Source organism: Lampris incognitus, chromosome 1 (genome assembly GCF_029633865.1).
Source record: "Lampris incognitus isolate fLamInc1 chromosome 1, fLamInc1.hap2, whole genome shotgun sequence".
Lineage (NCBI taxonomy): Eukaryota > Metazoa > Chordata > Actinopteri > Lampriformes > Lampridae > Lampris > Lampris incognitus.
Window position 1 is genome coordinate 116,980,955 of NC_079211.1, and position 16,163 is coordinate 116,997,117.

Sequence of the window (16,163 nt, forward strand, 5' to 3'; positions counted from 1 at the left end):
TATAACTTAAACGGTTTGTTAGCAAGTTTTAAAAATAGTTGAAATACTAGGCTCCAAGTAAGTCCTTTATTGTCCACTGAACTGTTTAAGGATCAATGTACTGGAAAACAGGCAATCTCTGCAGCACCTGAATTATGCAAGATACTGAACAAAACTGCGACAGCGCCCTCTACAGGCCCAACTGGAACAAAACACCGGATTTCTTTGGACCCTTTTCACTTTTTTTTCTTTTCAAAAGAATCATTTAAAAAAAGGGGGGGACAGTTACAACGAGAGGGATAATTGTCTCTTTTTCACCCCATTTCTGATATCTGCTTGGTCTTCACTGTCCATTCATAAGAGGGTTCTGGACTGCTGGAGATAAGCTGGGTGGAGTAAGCCAAGTTTATGCACGAAGGAGCTTTGGGTTTGGTAATAAAGCAGCTATTTGTCATCTGTGTTGAGGTGTTTGACCTGCTCACTGCCATGGGCTGTTAAGCCTTGTAGCAGTTGCCCTGTGTGGTAAGGGCCAGCTGGCCGTTTGACGCCACCTCACTAGCCTCATCCTCCAGCAGGCCTGAGACATCAGCATTGGGGATGCTGTCATGGTAGCTGCTGAAGCTGATGTTGTCCTCTTTCAGCTCAATGGTCCAGAAGGGGGCATTGAGCTTGCGGTTCTGGTACTCTCTGTACATGTACACACCTCCCACAAAGCCCAACAGCAGCACCACCACCAGGATGATAACAGCCAGGATAATGATGTTGAACTGGGTCCAGGACACCTCGGTCAAGGCGGCTGTGGTGTTGTCTGTGGGGCTGCTCAGGCTCGTCAGCAGGGTCTGGGTGGTGGCGACACTTGGCACAGCGCTTGCGTTGGTGTGGGTGGTGGAGGCTGGGGTGTTGCTGACTGTGGTGGAGGTTGTGCTTGTGCTGGTGGGGGTGGTAGCAGGGGAGGTTGTGCGAAGCCGGGGGGTCTCTGTTGTGATTAAGAGTGCTGGTGTGGAAATGAGCTGCTGTGCTGCAAAGCAAAACATTTCAAACATCCACAGACATTAAAGAACTGAACTGTATTTGTACACGTTCGATACACAACATGTAACCTATGCTCAGAATTTAGAAGAACATGGAAAGTCCTGTTTCCACATCGGATTTTCTTATTTAAAGGAATACTTTGGAATTTTTGAAGTCTATTCCCTTTTTATACTTACCACTCTCATGTAGTTCATAGGTTGGTTTAATTTTCACAATAATCCATCCTCTTCTTCACGCCGGACACAGCTCCAGCTTGTCATCTACAGTTCAATGCAATTAATGGGGGACAAATAGCGTAGCAGCGATTCATAGGTTCTGGAAACCAGGCTAAGGGACAAATCTACAATCCTTGTTCGGTAAAAAAAACGAAGAAAAAAAAAAGGAAAAAAGAAAAAGAAAAAAAACACCCCATAGCTCAGCCAAAGCTAATGTAATGCCAAGCGAAAAAAGGAAATTTTAAGTTACTGAATGACCACTGGAATTTACTACTGTGGATTCACGTTAGCTTTGGCTGAAGTGCTTTTGTGCACCAACTGAGGATTGTGGATTTGTACCTCATTAATTGCATTGAACTGTAGGTAACAAGCTTGAGCTGTGTGTCCAGTATGAAGAAAAGACTGAAAATGAAACATATCCGTGTACTACATGAGGGGTGAATATAAAGTGGGGAAGGCTTAAACAATTCCAAACTACTCCTTTAAAAAAAAGGAACATTTCTTTGAGAATGATCTATTGCAAAAAAAAGTCGACTAATTATGGAGCTTTTTAAAACTTAGCAGGTAACTTATGCCCCTTTTCCACTACATGGTACCGGCTCAACTCGACTTGCCCTTTTTCGTTTTCCATTGCTGGAAAGTACTGGCATTTTGGTAACTGTTACCACTTTTCTGGTACCACCTTTGTTGAGGTTCCAAAAAAAAACTGCAGCGGGTACCAAAATCAACAGCTTAACCAGCTGTCACTCTGACGACCAGTTACACTGAGGGGGTACTGTTACGGTAATGGAAAACGACACAGAAGCAAATCGAGTCAAGTCGGTACCATGTAGTGGAAAAGGGGCATTAAATCATTATGTAAATCTCTATTTTACAGCTATTGGATAATAAATTACAGGTATCGATCCCATATTTACAGGTTTCAGTACAACAGCATCAATGTATTTCAGTACGATTATGTTGTCCAACTGTAGGCTTCAGTTAACCTGTAATGTACTGGTGACTCACCAAGCTGGGTACAGTTGTGGGCATGAGCATCCCCAGTAAAACCAGGGGCACACAGCTGGCACTGGGGCCCTGTGGTGTTGTTAATGCAGCTGAAGCAGTGGCCAGTGTGAGGGTGGCAGAGCTGGGAGGGGCCCTTGGGGTCTGCGTTCCCGTTACAGTCACAGGGTGCACACACTCCAGCCGCTCTGTAGAAGCCGGCAGCACATTCATCGCACTCTGCGCCGTCGTAGTGAGCAAGACACTGGTCACACACTGGGAAGCCACCGGGATCTACACAGGCAAAAAAAAAAAGAAGAAGACACATCGCCCCGGAGTCAATCAGATGATTCTTGTTCCACTAGCAAAGATAAGCTGAGGCCTGTGGGGGGCGCTGGCAACTGGTGTCAACTTTTGTTCAGAGGCTTTTGAAAACCTGTCTGAAGCTTAGGTCCAGCCTGTCCTAAAAGTTGAAATAGACACACATTTTGAAAACAGAGAAATTATTCCCCTGATAATATGTTATGACATGATTTTCAGGCCAACAGCGATCTGATGACCCAATATACCATACTGGGTATTTAGAGATGTGAATTTCCATACAATGCACCTCCTCTTCCCACCTGAGGGAATCCAAAACTATCCATTTTAAAAAGTACCATTCTTGGTCGGGCGTCCCTACAGACACAATTGACCGTGTCTGCGGGTGGGAAGCCAGGAGTGGTGGGTATGTGTCCTGGTTGGTCAAGGGCGCCTGTTTGGGGGGGGACTGGGGGGAATAGCGGGATCCTCCCACGTGCTACGTCCCCCTGGTGATACTCCTCACTGTCAGGTGAAAAGAAGCAGCTGGCGACTCCACATGTATAGGTAAAGGCATGTGGTGGTCTGCAGCCCTCCCTAGATCGCCAGAGGGGGTGGAGCAGCGACCGGGGTGGCTCGGAAGAGTGGGGTAATTGGCCGGATACAATTGGGAGGAGAAAAAAAAGGGGGGGGGGGGATCCAAAATTTTAAAAAATCACCATTCAAAATATAAGATGTGCACCCGAGAGATTTCCCCACTACTTCTTCTCGCCACTCCCTTAATAGTAACTTCTCTCCTACAAGAAGTAATGTGGAGGAGATGGGGGCAAGACAAATTGGAGGCATGCTATTTGCCACTTCATTATCAGAAATGGAGGATTGTTGTCGAGGAAGTGGCCCAATCAACACTCACGAAATCACATATTCCAGGTGGACAATAAACACTTTTAACGTGAAGAACTATATTTATATATTATCTATATTTTTATATATTATCTATATAAATCATACACAGAGTGGATATGAAGCTTACACACCCGTTAAAATGACAGGTTTTTTAATGAAAAAAAATTAAACCGAAATAAATCACATCAGAACTTTTTCCACTTTTAATGTAAAATTGAATTTTCTAGGTTGCAATTTTGCATTACGGGTGAAAAAAGTTCTGAAATTATTTATCCTTCATTTACTTACATCACAAAAAGTTGCTGTTTTAATAGGGGTGTGTAGACTTTTTATATCCACCCTTTGAATGTTATATTTGAAGTGATTTCAATAAGGATTTTTTTGATCATTAAGGAATAAAAAAAATCCCACATACTTGATTCTTAAAACAAGCACACACTCACAAACAAACACTGATTCCTGCCAAGCTCCCCCGAATGTACGCAGCTGTGTCAATGACGTCAGTTTCAGGGTGTGTTTACCGGTAACAGATTTCCCCCCAAAAACGACAAGTTCATCAAACGAATGTAGCTAAGTAGATGGGTCACTTGCGGTTCTGGTTCCCAGCTGTCGGCTGGTTTGTTTGTTGCTGTGCTTGCGTTTAACTTTGAAAAACTTTTAACAACTCCTTGGCACCACTGGATTATTTGAACTGATTTTATGGTTTGCCTTGATTTGCTGGTCGGCGCACAAGCCAGATTCTAGTCTAGAATCACACTAATCCGGCTAGGGAGCCGGATGTGAGTATGTGTCCTGGTCGCTACACTAGCGCCTCCTCTGGTCAGCCAGGGTGCCTGTTTGGGGGGGGGGTAACTGGGGGGAATAGCGTGATCCTCCCACGTGCTACGTCCCCCTGGTGAAACTCCTCACTTGTCAGGTGAAAAGAAGTGGCTGGCGACTCCACCTGTATGGGAGGAGGCATGTGGTAGTCTGCAACCCTCCCCGGATCAGCAGAGGGGGTGGAGCGGCGACCGGGACGGCTCAGAAGAGTGGGGTAATTGGCCAAGTACAACTGGGGGGAATAAATAAATAAAATAATTGTATTTCTGAGTGATTTGTGATTTCTTCGTTAGCGAATGCCGGAGTATTACAATGTCAAGCCTGCTGTTACAGCTATCTCATTAAGGTATTGTTACTATAACAGAAATAAGCGGGTTCTGTATCTCTGTTTGACTCTTGTTAGGTTCAGTTTATAAAACGTTACAGACTCGGGCTAATAGCTGACGGAATTTGGAACTGGAGTTGGTCCCCACGTGCAGCTCCTTGTGTACAGGAAGGGTTAAATGCGGAGGACAAATTTCATCTCAATGTATGCGAGTACTGAGACATGTCGATAAAAATATTATAAATGAATATAAATCCATCCATCCATCTATTATCCAAACCGCGTATCCTGCTCTCGGGGTTGCGGGGATGCTGGCGCCCAGGGCTTAATTTGGGCCGGAGCAAGCCGGAGCGCGCTCTGGGACCTCCCAGATTGGGACCGGCACCTATTTGATTGGCTCCGCCACCTTTCTCGTCACTATAAAAACCTGTAAAAACCTTTTCTCTAACATTTAGCATTATCTGTTCCGTCACTCTAATATTTCCCATCGGCGTTTTTTGTAAATCGCTTGTTTCCCTACGTTTGATGCATTTTAAATCAGCTATTTTTTAAATAGAGAGAGACAGAGAGACAGAGAGGTCAATTGCTCAAGTCACGCAGTGCCGCCACGTCACAGGAGCTAACATTACCGCCATATTCGACTCACAACAACACAAGCCGCCTACTCTATCAAAAGCCGTTGATTAAAAAATGTCAAAAGACAGACAAATGTGTTTAGTTTGTTCAGACCAGCAGGTCAGCCGAACCCTAAGAAAGCCAGGGTAATTTCGGAAGACCAACAAGGAAGGGCACAGCACAGCACAGCAGCAGCTAGCTAGCACAAGCATGGCAGCACCTCCTACTAGCAAACATGAGGAGCAGGAGGAAAAAGAGGAGGAGAACGAGCCAGAGGGCAACCGAAGAGACGTTTTTCAAGGTGTAACCCTACATGCAGGGCGAACGAGCGATAGAACCTTGGACTAGGGGGCGTTTTTCGGAAGCCTGGCAAGGAATCTGGAAAAACGTATGCTAACACAAGGGAAATGCCGAACAGGATACAACGAGTTAATTGATGATTTAAAAGTACTCTTCCCACAGTATTGGTCGGATGACCCTGGGCCACTGTTTGGGGAAGATGAAGTCGAAAGACTCTGCCAGCAGTTTAGAATCGTGGCGTGCGGAATGTCATTCGGGCATATAGAGGATATAACGACAATGGTGGGAAATTTGTCCCAGATGGACTGAAAGACCTCTTGGCAGCAGTCAACACTGTCCCCATCTCAAGTGCAGAGTGTGAGAGGGGCTTTTCCCCAGGTGAACCTACTCTGCACCGCCAACAGGTCATCTCTTCGCACATCCACCACCTCCACGCTACTCTTCCTTTGCCTTGTTGGACCACCGCTCACCCTGTTCAACCCCATTCCATATGTGAGGTCACTGATTACTAAAGGACACAGAACTGCACAGGACTCTAGGAGTAAGGTAAGAAGCAGGGAGGAGGAGGCTGAAGGCTCTACTGATGTTTTGTGGGCTGTTTTGGACAAATAAATAAAAGGTACTTTTTGAAAATTATTTTCCGCAGTGTTGTTAATTGAGCCTTATAATTTTGTGATGGTGATCAATGCATATTTATTTTTGATGTTTTTTTTGTCTAAACATTTTAAATTTTCTTTAGCTCGGCATTAACTTGCTGAACTTTGCTACTGTGCATCTGTCTACTGCCTCGTTGTCACGTCAGGTTAGACTAGGCCCATCTATTTGATAAAAGCAACAATAAAATTATTGGTCGAAAAGCACATGACTATTGCATAGCTGTTTCAGCATCATGAAAAGCACTGTTTTGTGCATTTTTAAAATACGTTCCATGACTTTTTTCTCACCCCTAACCTGCCGGAGCAGCACCCTCAGTGCTCCGGGACCTCCTCATTTACGAATTAAGCACTGCTGGCGCCTATCCCAGTAGGCATTGGGCGGCAGGCGGGGAGACACCCTGGACAGGCCGCCAAGCCATCACAGGGCACATTCCAAAAATGAAGCGGTTTATAGCTGATTATTTTAAAAAGACAAATGAGGAGAGAGAAGAGCAGGCTGGTGGAGACGGAGAGCCAATGAGATGTTCTGACTCAGATGATGAAAGTTCAGGAAGGGAGAGACTGGCTGAGCCAGTGAAGAAGAGAAAGTACTACGTTCAACCACAATGGCTAACATGGTACCTGTGGTTGCGGTATGAAGAGAAAGAAAGCTATGCTGTGTGTGTATTCTAGGAAATATGGTAAAAAAAAGAAAATCAAAAAAGGTAAGAACAAATCTTGTGCTGGTTCAACCAACAGAAAATTGGTGGCACCAGTGGAAAAGTTAGTCTGGAGCTCTCCATTATAGGGCAAATTTTTATAGTCTGGAGAGGCCATAAGCCATTTGCTTGCCCTGTATTTTTGTTGATACTACTGAAAAGTGTGCCTTCGTTGGGTATTGCAACTATTACAGGGAGGGCTTACCCATTTCATAGCCTTTATAAATTCGACCCTTTAGTCCGCCTTTGCAGCTTCTGCTTCCTCAATATGATCAAATTGCACAAACCCAAAGCCACAGAACATGGAAATGCCGCCGACTATTTTCGGAGCTAGCCTGCTGTTTCTGCGCTTCTGGTTCATAGCGCTTTGTCAGGCGTTGTCTCGGATTTGAAGCCTTTTATTATGAGCGTCTATAATCTAGCCATGACAATAAAAATTGTCACAAACTTTTATGTCATAAAAAGTGCATAGATAGGTCCTGGTTCAACAAAGTCCCTCGGGATTACAAACATGCATGAAACACCAATTCTGAAAAAAAAATTTTTTTTAAACAAATAAAGATACATAAAACAATACTGTACAACAACAGAACCCTTAAAAATTAATGCCTTTAATTAAACCAGGGGCCAGGGGGGCATAGCACATGGGAGGATTACGCTATTCCCCCCAGTTCTCCCCCCTAACAGGTGTCCCGACCAACCAGAGGAGGCGCTAGTGCAGTGGTCAGGACACATTCACATCCGGTTCCCCACCCGCAGACACGCCCAACTGTGTCTGCAGGGACGTCCAACCAAGCCGGAGGTAACATGGGGATTTGATTCGGTGACCCCCGTGTTGGGAGTCAACAGAATAGACCGCCACGCCACCCAGACGCCCCCAAGATTTAGATTTAAGATATAAGCCTTTGTACAAAAAAGAGGCCATGAAAATGGTATTTCAAATATTGTGGGGCTTTTTTTCCTTGATAAATCTGGGAAAAATGAGGCCAAGTTTGGGATAAATTTGGAAAAAGTGAAGCACATTTTTGAGCAGATATTTGCAAACGGCGCCCCTTACAGACAGCTGACACGTGCATAACTATTCAGAACATAAATTCAGCCCTTTGGGAAAATATAATCACTTGCTCTGCCAGTTTTCTTCTGTTGGTTGGTAGAAGTGTTGGTGTGCATCATAGAGATGTATTAATTTAAAATATACTATTTGGATTTTGTTATTAGTGCATCTGGCAGTGGTGACGTGTATTGTAAGGTTGGGCAACATGTCAAAATTTTCCTAACGGCCACTGTCAGCCCAACAATCGATAACTGCTGATATATTTCCTCTTCCAGCTCTACCTTAATCCTTTAATGGTCCTGAAGTATGCCTCTGATACGGACTTACTGCATTGTTCAGCTAAATTGTCATTTGAATCCCCTACCAACTGCATCATTCACACCTAGGGACAATTTAGTACGGTCGATTCACCTGACCTACATGTCTTTGGACTGTGGGAGGAAACCGGAGCACCTGGACGAAACCCACGCAGACACAGGGAGAACATGCAAACTCCACACAGAGGATGACCCGGGACGACCCTCAAGGTTGGACTACCTCGGGGCTCGAACCCAGGACCTTCTTGCTGTGAGGCGACCATGCTAACCACTGCGCCATCGTGCCGCCCTTTGTTTTTTGAATTGATTTGTTGAATTGTCCAGCTAATTTGTAATCATAATCTACTACTTGCATCACTACTGGAGATCTCCCTATTGTGCATGCAAATTAAATTCAGGAAGCATAACTTTCAGCTGTGATATGATAGGATGCCTGGAGGGGGACACACAAAAATAGCTGCTCCTTGCTTGACTCTCTTCTAAGTTGCTTTAGATAAATGATTATTAGTGTAAAAAAAATGTAAACGGCAAGTGTTACTGCAGCCAGCCAAACTTTAGACAAACCATGTTAGCCAGTTAGCAGTCAGACAATCAACACTGGCATTAATGCTCGGAGACAACCTTCACAGATTAGACAATTCCCAGCTTTGAAATACCACAGTCCCACCCAGAAATGTCAGCAGATCGAGAGGTTCGACATGCGCACCCCGACATATTTGCTGTCTTCATAAGAACCAAGGCCAGGATCCAGATGGGGCCACTTGTTAGGCATTGATGAAGAAGTTGATTCAACAGTAAAGGAGGGAGGTTCAGGGAGGTTTCTGGCTCTCTCTGGTGTCTGACATGCTGCTGTGCAGCTCTTCCACAGCAGCAGGCCTCCTCATTTGAATACAAAACTCAAATGGTAAATGAAAATTAAAAATAGTTCACATTGTTTTCAATGTGAACTACCTGCAATTTTCAAAGACAAAGAAATATGTAAAACATTCTTTTTTGATATAAAATAGATCATTTCACCTTCTGGTTTTAAGTGAAATAATCTCGTTATGAAGCAGTTATGAATAATCCAGTTATGGCTTTCACATTTTCAGTTTATTGTGGCCTGGCTATTCCCATAATAGCAGCTAATACTAAAGCATTTACCATTTGGGGATTGCATTTTAGTATTGGGCCTTTCTGTTCTCCATACTCAACATTGACACCGGCCTGCAGTTGTACAGAACAAGCCATACACTGCTGGAGGGAGGTGGAGGAAGTCGACATTTTGGTAATGCTGTTGAAATTGTAGCATACTGATGTTTCTGTCAGTGTGTACACATGTAAAGCTTCAGACTCCACTGAACAAGTGGGTAAAGTGCAGAGGATACAGGCAGGATAGAAAAGAAGCTACTCTGGCCAAAAGAACTATGTGCAGGTTGTTACATGGAGGGCTGCTGAGGAGTGGGGGAGTGCTGAGGAGCGGGGGAGTGCTGAGGAGCGGGGGAGTGCTGAGGAGTGGGGGAGTGCTGAGGAACGGGAGAGTGCTGAGGAGTGGGGGAGTGCTGAGGAGCAGGGGAACGTTGAGCAGTGGGGGAGTGCTGAGGAGTGGGGCAGTGCTGAGGAGTGGGGGAGGGCTGAGGAGCGGGGGAGCGTTGAGCAGTGGGGGAGTGCTGAGGAGTGGGGGAGTGCTGAGGAGTGGCGGAGCATTGAGGAGTGGGGGAGTGCTGAGGAGTAGGAAAGTGTTGAGGAGTAGGGGAGTGTTAACGAGTGGGGGAGTGCTGAAGAGTGGGGGAGCGTTGAGGAGTGGGGGAGTGCTGAGGAGTAGGGGAGTGCTGAGGAGTGGGGGAGTGCTGAAGAGTGGGGGAGCGTTGAGGAGTGGGGGAGTGCTGAGGAGTAGGGAAGTGTTGAGGAGTAGGGGAGTGCTGAGGAGTGGAGGAGCTCTGAGGAGTGGGGGAGTGAGACATCACTGAGGGAGGCATAGCGAGAGAGCGACAGGGAACCTTGCACAAACACTGTTTTACTTCAAGTGAAACTTTGGTGAAAGTTTGAAGCAGTAGTATGTTGCAAGAGGTTGTGGACATGTTTGACTCTGTAATGAGATAAACACTGTTTACTTACAGTCAGTCGACTTTGCACCTTAGATGTTCTGGTTTTCTGATTTTGATGTATCCATATCAGTGTCATAAATAAGTGTAACTGCCCTCCTACACAGTCAGTATGTTTACATGATGTTAGAAAAAGTGGATTTATTGTGTTAGTCCGACTAAAACTGGACTTTTAAAATACATGTAAATGCGTTAGTCCGACTGAAATCATACTAAATCGAATTTCTTGAAGTGGGACTAACACACCTAGATAATGTGGTTGGGGATCGATTTACTCTGGCATGTATACGCTTCAATGGGCCCCAAACTGGCCTAGGCATTCTGCACATGATCCATAGTTCCCGCGGCGGTCTTTCACCCGGAAGTTGAACAGCGTAGTATGAACACTATCAAGATGGCGAGTGCTAGAGCGAGAACCACGTATTTCTGGACAGACGAGGAGACAAACTTTATGTTGTGTCAGCTAAAGGAGTTGAATATCCTAAAGCACATGTACCAAAAGTAAAGCGTAGAGTAAGTATGAAATATACAGCGCTGTAAAGTTGTTCATGTTTTCGCCGCTCCACATGGAACCCGCTTGCCGCTTGCTAACTTGTTTGTTGTTTGTTTGGTATGTGACGCAATAGGTCAACCGCAAGAAGCTCCAATAGCAACCAACTGAAAGGGGGCATATCGCTACCTACCGTACTGGGTTCGTACATATACTTCCGTCAATAACTTGATTCTCCCCTGGTTGCTGTATACTGGGACAACGACAGTAGTCCAATTCCATGGCCTACTCGAGCTATAACCGTAGCTCAACTTAACTGTGCATGTAAACACAATGAGTGTTGATGAGAAACCAAATGACTGAGCCTCCTCCATTTACAGCTTCCAGTCGTCATTAGATGAGAGCACTGCTTTGAATCATACTGACAAAGCTGCCAGTCCCCTTACCCTCTCTAAACCAACACCCTACATATAGACGTGAGGCCAGCGTGGTCACATGACTATGTCACCCTCTTAATTCTCCGCAGCCTGACCTCGATTAGTTTTGTTTAAACTTTGCTGGAGTTCAAAGGTTGCTCAGCTGCCGTGTTGCACAACCCAGAAGACTACAAGCAAATTAACACGGAGCCAAAGCACCTGCACAGAGCCGACCTCATTGTTTAACCCATCAGTCATTACAGTGTGCCTCATTTACTCAGGCCCATGCTGAAGCACTCGCTAGCACTGTCTGGTACGTAAGCACACAAATCTGTGGTACACAAAATGAACATATAAAAACACACATGCATGTACACACAAATATATACAGAAAGAACATGGTTCCTTTAATTAGGGTAAGTTTGCCACCAAGACAAGTTAAGTAAAGAGCCATGGAGGGGTTGACTTTAACCCCTTGGGTCAAACCTTGAATGACATCACAACCTGAGTGCTCATATAAACCTCAGTCCTGAAGAACTGAATACTCATTTCTGGCTAGAGCTTCATCTTTAGTCTTTATTTATTTACCCCCCCTCCTTTTTCTCCCCAATTGTCCATCCATCTATTATCTGAAGTGCTTATCCTGCTCTCAGGGTCGCGGGGATGCTGGAGTCTATTCCAGCAGTCATCGGGCAGCAGGCGGGGAGACACCCTGAACAGGCCGCCAGGCCATCACAGGGCCGACACACACACACACACACACACACACACACACACACACACACACACACACACACACACACACACACACACACACACACACACACACACACACACATACCTAGGGACAGTTTAGTACAGCCAATTCACCTGACCTACATGTCTTTGGACTGTGGGAGGAACCCGGAGCACCCGGAGGAAACCCATGCAGACATGGGGAGAACATGCAAACTCCACACAGAGGACGACCCAGGATGACCCACCAAGGTTGAACTACCCCGGGGCTCGAACCCAGGACCTTCTTACCGTAAGGCGACCACGCTAACCACTGCACCACCGTGCCACCCTTCCCAGTTTACTTGGCCAATTACCCTATTTTCCGAGCCATCCTGGTCTCTGCTCCAACCCCTCTGCTGATCCGGGGAGGGCTGCAGACTTCCACATGTCTCCTCCGATACATTTGGAGTCACCAGCCGCTTCTTTTCACCTGAGAGTGAGTAGTATCACCAGGGGGACGTAGCGCGTGGGAGCATCACGCTATTCCCCCCAGTTCCCCCTCCCCTCGAACAGGCACCCCAACCAACCAGAGGAGGCGCTAGTGCAGCGACCAGGACACATACTCACATCTGGCTTCCCACCCGCAGACACGGCCAATTGTGTCTGTAGGGACGCCCGACCAAGCCGGAGGTAACACGGGGATTCGAACCAGTGATTCCCGTGTTGGTAGGCAACGGAATAGACCGCTACGCTACCCGGACGCCCTTAGTCTTTATTTAATGTAATATCAAAAAGGGTATCAAGTAACCTATAATCTTTGCTTTGCATTCTCAAAATTAAAGACCAATTACCTACATCATCATTTTAAGAGAGCTTTCATCACTCAATACGTTAAAGCACTTTGGCTGCTGCTGCTAAAACTCAGCTAAACTGCTAGCATGACGCGCTAGCATGCACAGGCGCATCACTCACATAGTCCTACTGACGTTTTGTACATGATGACACTGATTGATGACATCATAGCCTGATGTCCAGTACGGCAGCCACTGAGCAGTCAGTACGTTGGATCAGGATGTGGTTTAATTACATGAGCTAACTGTCCCAAGCAGGTCTCCAGTATGAAGGCTCACCTGCAGCCAGGGGCGCAACAAGGGGGGGGGGGTGCAGAGGGTGCAATGCACACGGGCGCCAAAAGACCATACGCAATTTTTTTTTATAATTAAAAAATTTAACATGTAGCTATATATTCTAATCCAGAATTCTCATCTAAGTAATAACATTTATAAATATTAAACTTTTAAAAACAAATGGGCCTATAACCAGAAATTGTTTACTGTACACTGTACTTTTGGCACCCCCGCTGATGCGGCACCTGTGTGCATTGCACCCTCTGCACCCCCCCCCCCCGTTGCGCCCCTGCCTGCAGTGTTCCCTCACATCCCGTGTTCAGATACATGTTAAATCCATGCTTGCGTGTAAAACAAAATGGGTTAAACCATGCAGTCTAAAATGGCTGTTACCTGAAAACCGCATTGTTTCAAACGTAGGTGAAGAGTTTATTTTTTAAACCTTGCATATGTGCCATCGTGTGAGCAGGAGGATGAGCATGTTGAGGATGAGTGGATGATCTTCAGCTCAGAACACGACACAGAACGTCTGTTCTAGTCTTGTTTGTAAACTTGCACTTTTGTCTAGATTTTAAAATCAGACATTAGCCTACTGAATGACTTGGTAAAGAAATAAAACTACAGGCGTCCAGGTGGCATGGCAGTCTATTCCGTTGCCTACCAACACAGGGCTCTCCTGTTCGAATCCCCGTGTTACGTTGGGCTTGGTTGGGCGTCCCTACAGACACAATTGGCCGTGTCTGCGGGTGGGAAGCTGGATATGGGTATGTGTGGGTATGTGTCCAGGTCGCTGCACTAGCGTCTCCTCTGGTCGGTCGGGGCACCTGGTCGGGGGAGTGGGGGGAATAGTGTGATACTCCCACGCGCTACGTCCCCCTGGTGAAACTCCTCACTGTCAGGTGAAAAGAAGTGGCTGGTGACTCCACATGTATCAGAGGAGGCATGTGGTAGTCTGCAGCCCTCCCCGGATCAGCAGAGGGGGTGGAGCAGCGACCGGGACGGCTCGGAAGAGTGGGGTGATTGGCCAAGTGCAGTATGGTGAAAGGGGAGGGGGGGTATCCATAAAAAAAGAAAGAAATAAAACTACTGCTGAGTGATGTATCGTTTTAAAGTGTCCATCTCCAAGACCCCGTTTTCATAACTATCTTTTCAAATGTTAGCTTGATATTCAAGAACTAAATTTGTACAAAAATAAAAAATGGACCCTGACACGAAGCCATGTGAAATATGTCAGATATTCAAGGTTTGCAAAAGCCTCCTTTTCATAATTAATGCATTTTTCTTTGTTCTACGTGTACTCATGTGTTTTTTGCTACACATGACGTGTACTTATACTACAAGAATTTACACCTTTGGAACTAAACCATACACTCTTCTGACCTTTCGACAGTGTCTCTTATCTATACCTGCTCCCTCCGCCAAGCAAAGGGTGACTGTGCTTTTGCCGTCAGGACCCCGTCCCTGTGGAACAGCCTGTTAGATCAGCTGAGTCTGAACAGCTTTAATCAACTTCAATAAACCACCTCTGTAACCCTCCCTGTAATAGGGCTGTAAAGTATTTTTTACTTTTCTGCATACGACTGTCTATGTATGCTGTTCATTTTTTCTGTATCTGTATCTTGTGGTGCACTTTAACTTTTTTTTTAAGGTTCTATATAAATAAAATCTTACTTTGGAATGAGTTTTAATTTTAACCATTAACCTTATTTTTATTTTTTTCATTGTAAAAAAATATAAAAAAATAAATAAAATAATATTAAAATATTTTAGATAAAAAAATAAAAAAATAAAACTTTATTTCGATTTTAACTATTTAATTTGGAACTTACTTACTTTGGAACTACCTATACAAAAATTATGTGTTTTACTAACCTTCAGATGAACAAGTCAGGAATCAGGAACACTGTATTTGTCATTTCACCTCATGTACTTGTGCACATGAAATGAAACAAAATGCCATTTCCTCCAGCCCACAGCAGTGCAACATACAGGCAAAAACACATCCAAGAGCTACAAGAACACACATATTCAAACGAACACGTATATCCAAACTAAACAAAAAAATAAAAAATAAAATCACTGCCCAAGGGAACGAACACCAGCCAGGATGACTGTCGGAACTGCTGGTCTGCATGGGCTAGCAGTTAGCTTAGCCTGCCCCACTTCCGCGTCCTGTCAGACCACCTTCCATGTTTGCTCCTCGGGTGCAGCTCCAGGCAAGGCCATGGTCTCTGGGCCCACAGCGCAGCAGACCAAGTTCTCGCAGCCGATCCAGCACCAGCTCTCCCAGCCAACAAACGAAGACAAAAATTTAGATGCAGACGTGCATAAAAACACTGCATCGACGGTACTGGGTGAGGCCGCCGCAGATGTGGCAAATAAGCCACATTATAAGCCACATTATCCCATATCGCTAAGAAAACATTCGATCACTCATGGATCGCTTCATGTGAGTGACCCGCATTGTTACTACTAATACAACGCCATCTTTTACCTCTCGTTCTCAGTCATTTCAGAGTATCTGGGAGGACAACACACCTCACCAGCACTCCTGGAAGGCCTGTTTCTCCGCAGGCTGCCTACAGGGGCCAAACCATCATATAATCACACCGTGGCATCTCTATCAATGCTTCCAGTACGACCTCCACCACAGGCCAGTGCCCTCCACAGTATCCTCTGCACATCATAACTGACACATATCAACTCTCGTATGTCTTACACCACACCACACTGTGCACATCTCTGATCTTTTTACAAAACCGCTCCTCATACAGCACTTCTCTGACACCATGTGTGGTATTTGCCCACCCTCCGTCTGTTGCTGCCCGACTTGCTGTGAAATGGTTCAGCTGTGCTCATGTATGTCCCATGTTTAGCCCAGCCTGGTGTCTGCCCCCCCCCCCCTTGAGGATGCCCAGCCCCTGCAGTCCCCCCATCCACTTCGGCTGGGCAAACACAACCTGACAGCCTAAGTGCCTCTCGACATGGCTGTTACTATGCTTCCCACTACCAGTGTGTGTGTGTGTGTGTTTGGGGAGGGGGGGGGGCTTTCAAGGCTTTACACAGTAGTGTAGGGTTGGACTTTCTAGGCAAAGGAAGAGGTGAGAAGAGAGCTGACAGGAAGAGTGT

The 16,163-nt window shown here is 45.7% G+C and overlaps 1 protein-coding gene across 1 annotated transcript in view; it reads right to left on the reverse strand.

Moving 5' to 3' along the window:
• Positions 1–354: 354 nt before the first annotated feature.
• The window catches only part of si:ch211-158d24.2 (multiple epidermal growth factor-like domains protein 9), a 63,641-nt gene continuing 47,832 nt past the window's right edge, over positions 355–16,163 (reverse strand). The window contains exons 5-6 of the mRNA XM_056292492.1: positions 2,235–2,504; positions 355–997 (exon numbers count right to left, since the gene is read on the reverse strand). Of these exons, the coding sequence (XP_056148467.1) occupies positions 474–997; positions 2,235–2,504 (794 nt within the window). The 3' untranslated portion in view covers positions 355–473. The remainder of the gene's footprint in view (positions 998–2,234; positions 2,505–16,163) is intronic.